At 39.2% G+C, this 7,130-nt stretch overlaps 1 protein-coding gene across 1 annotated transcript; it reads left to right on the top strand.

The window, feature by feature from the left end:
- Nucleotides 1–6,080: 6,080 nt before the first annotated feature.
- On the top strand, nt 6,081–7,130 carry SARC_00009 (serine/threonine protein kinase; the record flags this gene model as incomplete). Its single annotated transcript, XM_014306302.1, has 1 exon — nt 6,081–7,130. The coding sequence occupies one exon, from the start codon at nt 6,081–6,083 to the stop codon at nt 7,128–7,130; it is 1,050 nt and encodes a 349-aa protein (XP_014161777.1).

Here is a 7,130-nt window from a genome sequence, read left to right as displayed (position 1 = left end):
TATACATATATATATATTATATATATATTTATACACACACACACACACACACACACACACACACACACACACACACACACACACACACACACATATATATATCGATTTATTGCAAACTCATATATACACAAGACTCGCATAGCCATAGAAAATTAGCAACCACGTTGAATGGCGCACTCGTATACTATGCTCATACCTGCAGTATACTCATATAAGCGCACATATAGTTATCTACTGTTTTTTCTTACTTTTTTATGCCTAGACTCTGAAAATCAATTTTCAAATATGCACACACTTGTGTTTGCTTATGGGATTTGCGTACTCAGAATTTGGCGCACTCCTTCCAAACAACTAAATCCTTCCTGCGTGTATAAAAAAGGACGTAAATTACAGTCATGATGTGAATTGCAGCTTGATATTGCATTGTACATAATTTATGCAGGCAACCAATTACCTGAACAGAGGTATGTATAGGCATTTGGCAACAATCGTAATCCTTAGAAGCATCACCGAAGCATCACCGCACACATATGTGTGAGCATGTGATAGTAATATGTAGAAAATAGATTTAGGGAGTGAGTGGGAGGCTGGGAGCGACAGAGCCTGCGCCATCGATTTGACGGCTGGTTTTTAAGTCGCTTCTATTATTATAGCGTCGATTACCCTACCGGCCTGCCCCTTGACCCAACCTCTCTCGAACTCTCTACTAGAAGATGATTGCTTTCGCTGTATTCGGTGACTCATAGTCCTCTTTGGTATACAGCTAATAAAAACGCACCAAAAATTAATGAATAAACTACCAGCGTCCAGGACTCCAGGTCCAGCTATCACACCTCTTGTGAGATGTGAGTGTCCTTGACCTTATGCACTATGTAAATACCGAGTAAATGAGAAGAGCAAAAAAGATATTATCAGTCTTCTATGTATTTACTCTTAGTATAGATGTTGTGATCCTCCAATAATAACAAACCATTTGTACGCTGTATTCAGTTTTCAATGAATAGGACGAATAGAATAATTACAAAATAGTGTACAGTGTTGTCAGTGTACACTTTACTGTGTTGTACAGCGTACACAGTTGACTGTAGTGACTACAGAGTACAGACTACTATAGTAAATACTATTTACTAGCTACAATACTGTACACATCACACAGTACACACTACTGACTACCCCCTCGTCTGTCACTGCGTATGCAATAATTTGGGGGGGGAAAAATACAAATGGGGAAGAAAATAAACTAAAAAATGTGGTTAAAATTGTCACATGAGACTTTTTTTACATTTCATACCGATCCGATCAGATGAAATTCAGAAATACACTTGTGGACTGTGGTTTTGCTTTTAAAAATAAAATATAATTGAAGAATAAAAATAAAAATAGAAACAAAATAAAGAATGTTCATAGCCGTCTTGAAATAGAACAGAATGTTGTACAAACAGAATGCTTTTAAAAAACAAGAAAATAAAAACAAAAAGTCAAAAACAAAACAAAAAAGTAATCAAATATGCAATATCATAAATAATACATCCGATAATCGAGCCTTTATGATATAGAAGGCTAGCCCGGCCGCACTGGGACTGGGAGGCTGGGAGGCTGGGAAGGAAGCTATGGGCTATGTACCTATCGCCTATGGGTTATGGCCTATTCTATTAGGCCATGTGTGCAAATATGGAAAACTATTTCTAATTTGTTTTGATTTGATTTAAAAAAAATTCAAAACAACAAATGTTGTATTTTTAGGACTAAATAATCAACAATAGTTCCATATATAGGTAAGTTACGAAATTTACTCTCGAGAGTCGAGAAAGGTACAGTACAATGTGTTCCTGCGTTTGTTTTTATATAAAAAATATGTAAAAAGAGATGGCTCAGTCTCACACTCTCACAATGAGTCACTCACTAAACTCTGTAGTAGATAGTGTACTTTATTCAATACTATACTATTTATGTTCAATATTGTCTAATGTCTATATAATAATAAACTGTGCACTCTGACACTGACACTCGTCAGTCAATCTCTCATAGGCTCTATTTGACTCTCTCTTCTTCTTGTGAGTAAAAATCTGTGGTGTATAGCAGTATAGTTAGTTAGGTACCCTTTGTATTATAACTCTCAAACAGATGTTTCATATTTTATGTCCAGAATTATTGAAATAGATATTTCATGTGCAAGAGATTAGAGAACACTAAATAAATACATTGCTTGAACTTCATATTTTTAATATATTTCATAAACATAAATATCCTCGAGGCTCAAAACACTAAAACATATTTCATTATTTTGACAAAATGTCCGAAATTATCATGTTTTTGGCAGAAATTTATAGTAAAATATGGCTGTAATGTATCAACAATAGAAATGAATATTTATTTCATATTTCAAGTTTACAAAAACAAATATGTATAGGTATTTCAAAAAACATTTATTAATAAATGAGATAATCTATAAATTTTGGATCCTATTTTTTACTTTTTCCTCCTGCTATTTTACTCATTTAAAACAATATCCCAAATATGAAATATTACTACTCTCCGAATAACTCCTGACCCCCGAGCTCTGAATCCTGTGAGTTTTCCTGACCGTCTGACCGCTTAACGGCTGATGCCTGACGGGTGACGGCTACTGGCCATCCCGTTGCCGGGAATGTCAATTTAAAAAAAAACTATTTATAGTACCACTTTTTAAGTTTTTTATGGGTCATTGTTAAAGGGCGAGTAATAACGGTTCAATTTTTTTGTTCAAATTCAAGACATTCAAGGCCGAAGGAGTACATTTTTGTGCCCTGGTTCCTGGCTGGAGGGACGAACTATTTGGCCTGATCGCTTCATGAGAGGCAGTTAACGTATTTTTTTTGCGGAGTAAAATAAATCCTGCCAAGTAAAATATCTGCGCCAAAAATATTTGTCATGCCGGTTGTTTTTAGGCTTGTAGGTTTTTAGAAATAAATACTATACTGATGATACTTAATATATTTTTGCTTCAAATGTGTACAATTTTAGCTGCACTATTGCAGTAGATACATACACTATGAATGTAGTTATTAGGCGAAAAATAGCTAGTGTAATTGCCGCGTTGATGATTGCCATCATCGTGGTATACGGCGATGACTTTGAAATTCGCTCTAGCATTAGGTCCCCCATTATAATCCGTGTCCGTCGGTCATTTGAGCAGATTGCCGGGGAACTGATCTAGGAAGGGTCTTTCAGCAACACATTTAGAATGGACTATACAAAGTTTTGTATTCTGGCGGAAGCGCTACGTCCGAAGCTGGAGAAAGATAGGTGGAAAACGCAATGGCGCGATCGATTTGAAAGTTCAATTGGCTATAGCATTGTGAATCATGTCCGGCACTAGAGTGCAAGATTTGAAGATATCTTACGGAGTGTCTAAGACATCTGTCTATTCCATACTGAGAGCTGTTGTCAAAGCTATCTTGGAGGATGATACACTACCGGATTTGCGAGTGGAGTGGCCGACGAATGAAGTTGATTGCGAGAAGATTGCTCATGGATTTCGATCGCATAGCAGCTCAAAACTGCTAAATCATTGTGTCGGTTGCGCTGATGGACTATTTTTAAAGACCACACAGCCTACTTTAGTAGAATGCTCTGGGAAGTATTGGTATTAACTGCCAAGCTGTTTGTGATAGTCGGTATAGATTTTTTGGGGTTCTCAGCAAAGTCATGGGGAAAAACGCATGACAGAAATGCCTGGAAAGTATCAGGATTTGCGAGGAAAACTAGTTTATTGAGAGAGCTGTATTACATTGTAGGAGATGCTGCATACGGTAGCACAGAACAGCTATTAGTTCCCTGGCCAGGTGACATTAGCGAACTACCCGAATACAAAAAGTTCTTATAGCTATTCGCATTCTCAAACGAGAATTCATATTGAACAGGCTTTTGGTATTTTTGTTCGTAAGTGGGATATCCTATGGAGTCCTTTACGTTTTAGTCTTAAATTTAACTGTAAGCTAATATGCGCCCTTGCACGACTGCACAACTATTGTACTGGATCAAACGAATACAAGAGAAACTTTCCTAGAGATATAGCTTGCCCAAAGGTTGACGATCAGGGATCACTGGGAACGGAGTATTATACTGTTAATCTTCACAAAAAAACTAAGCGTACCGAAGATGCCGAGCGTAAGATGCGCGAGATTGGGATGGAGTTGATTAGGACTAGTAAAAGCAGAACAGAAGTTATGGCTTGTACTGATAAAAGAATATACATAACTGAAAGACTTGAAGAGGAGCTGATATCCAGGCCAACACATAACTTGATTAGAAATAGAGACCGAATAAATATGATTAAATAAAGTTCAAATATGTTTTATTAATAGACATGCACTAAATGTTGAATACTCAATGTTCATTATTTGAATTATTACGTACTATTAAATATGAGCTATTGCTTTCAGCGTAATAGCTACATATAATAGAGGTACTTGATACTACGAAGGAATAAGTAAACGATCACGTACACACTGGAAGCTAGGTGCTATTGCATATATATGTATGTTTGCGGTTGTATACGTGCGTGCGAAGTGTACGTGATTTGTATTTTGCACATCGGGTGATGAATTTTTTTTTGGACTTCACACGAAAGCGGGATTTTCGTGGTCGTCTTTAATTGGCTCCATAAAATCTATTTTTTGCCGTCGAAATACATAAATTCTGTGATTTCGCGAGTTTAAGTAAAACGCAGAAATTTGAAACTTAAAAAACGAAAGTGCGAAATGGTCTCGGAATTGTTGAGGGACCATTTTGCATTTCCGTTCAAGTTTCAAGGCTGTGCGTGATTTCATTGGCTAACGTGGTCTTGAACAAAAATCTTGAGCGAAAAATTTAAACCGTTAGGACCTGCCCTAACATGATGTGTAACTAAAATTAAAAGTTGAACGTGAACGTGAAATGTCTTTCGATTTTCTAGGATTGTTTTTTTTAATAAAAAGTATCGACATTGAGACCTGAGAGGCTGATGACACAGGGGCAACAGCCTGAGGCTGACAGTGATCAGGCCGTCAGTTTTTGAAGATATTATTTTTCTAAAATAAAAAACAAAAACAAGGCCCAAGGCCCCCGGGGCCTCGGGCTTGCCTCTCAAACACAGTCTCGGACTTTCAGTCTCTGAGCTTCACTGCTTCAGGGCTCTAACTCTCTCAGGCCCTTCAGCCTCCAGACAGCAGCCAGCGCCCAGCAGGCTACACCCTATGTAGTCTGAAGTTTCAGACAGACTTTTTGTGGAGAGTTACGGTGTTAAAAGCTGTTGGAACTTGAGACTTGGGAGTTAAGACTTTTAAAGAGTCAAGTGACTGATACTCTGAGTATGAGATTCTGAGCAGACAGAGACACGGAGACAGATGACAACAGTAATTCTGTCCTCTGAGAGTCTCTGAGTCTCTCGTCCTCTACGTCTCTGAGTCTCTGAGTCTCTCAGTCTCTCACTCACGAAATCGAGACACTCACTCAGTCACTCTTCTCTCTCTGTCTTCTGTGAGACTGTGACTTGTTGCGAGTTGGTGACTTGCAACTCTTTAGGGCTGTGCCACAGTGGTCTGTGGGCTTGACTGTTGGGACTCGGGACTTGGGACTTGGGACCTTGAGCGGATCACTGCATCTGTTGCATTCTTTTCTCAAATACTTTTATCAGCGGAATGACAGGAGAAGAAGTCTGATATGGAGTATGTGACTCTGTGCGGTGATTCACGGAGCAATGAGCACAGATTTCCCAATTCGGCGAATATACAAGTAATGGTGGTAACTCAGTACTCGCACATGAATTTCAGAATTTAGAATGGTATACATAAAATTAAAAATAAATAGCTTTGGGAAAGTTCAAGTAATTTTCCTTTGACCGCCAGTCCGGCGTCCGCCAGGCGCCAACAACATTGACGAAACTTGAGTGACGGCCAGACGGATTGGGACGGACTGACTGACCTTAAAGAATATGAACTCAAATTCAAATGTATATATATATACGACCTATCCGCTTCAAACAATACCAGACAGTATACTAGTAGACTTACTTGCGTATACCTTCGTACCTTCCAAAGTAATTTAATTAAGGTTTCACAATGTTCGATAATACACAATCTGAAAATGCCTGTAGTGTCTTCACATTCGATAATGTGGACAAGGCGATTTGGAATTTGGAGTACAACACGATGGCATCTAATAAAAGATTGCACGATGTTGCCTCTGCTACAACCATTGATACAGAAGCTATCACACCCACTCTGCCTCCAATGACTGGGCGTACATACCAAACACCTTCTACGCGCTACAACTGCATAAAGCCAATTCAACAGGGATCCACGTGCATCGTTTCCATCGCCGAGGATGTCATCGATAAAACGTTCGTTGCGCTGAAAAAGTCGAGCTGGGCATACCGCTCACAAATGAAACACGAATACAACGTTCTGTCCGCTATTGGGTTACATAGGAATCTGCCGATAGTGCACGATTACATCGAGGATACAATGAACAGAGAAGTGATAATGGCCATGGATTTGTATGATGGGGGTGATATAGTAGATCAAATAGCTTCTGGAAAAGGTGGTATTGATGAGCTCCAATGCATCCAGCATGCTTTTGATTTGACGGATGTGTTTGCGCATATGCACAGTATGGGTTTTGCACATCGCGATATCAAGGCCGACAATCTTTGTACTACCAAAGAGGGGACTGTAGTCGTGATAGATTTTGGTGAGGCGCAGAGTGTACACGAGCCTATTGAATGTTATAAGAAAGGAACGTTGCCGTATGTCTCATGCGAATTGTTAGAGGCAGACCGTCTTATACAGCGAGGATTACACCAGACTGATCTTCAGGAAGTGGATTTATTAGCGAGCGACGTATGGTCACTAGGAATAACGATCTATGCTATGCTGACTTCGAAACTTCCATTCAAAGCAGCCACTTTGGATGTGCGAGGTTTCGCAGAATATAGTAAAGGAGAAGCGGTCCTCGGCCCCAAAGACATTTGGAGAACCCTGTCGACGAACGCGAAAACTCTCCTGTCAGCGATGTGTGCGGTAGACCCCGCAGAAAGATGCACAATGCAAGAAGCGAATAAATTTCTAGGAGAGTGGCTCGCTCTGGTCGATTCTGCTGCCCTCTGCTAG

This window comes from Sphaeroforma arctica (assembly GCF_001186125.1).
Source record: "Sphaeroforma arctica JP610 unplaced genomic scaffold supercont1.1, whole genome shotgun sequence".
Classification (NCBI taxonomy): Eukaryota; class Ichthyosporea; order Ichthyophonida; genus Sphaeroforma; species Sphaeroforma arctica.
The sequence above is the reverse complement of the archived record's forward strand: the minus strand, read 5'-3'. Positions and strand labels throughout refer to the sequence as shown.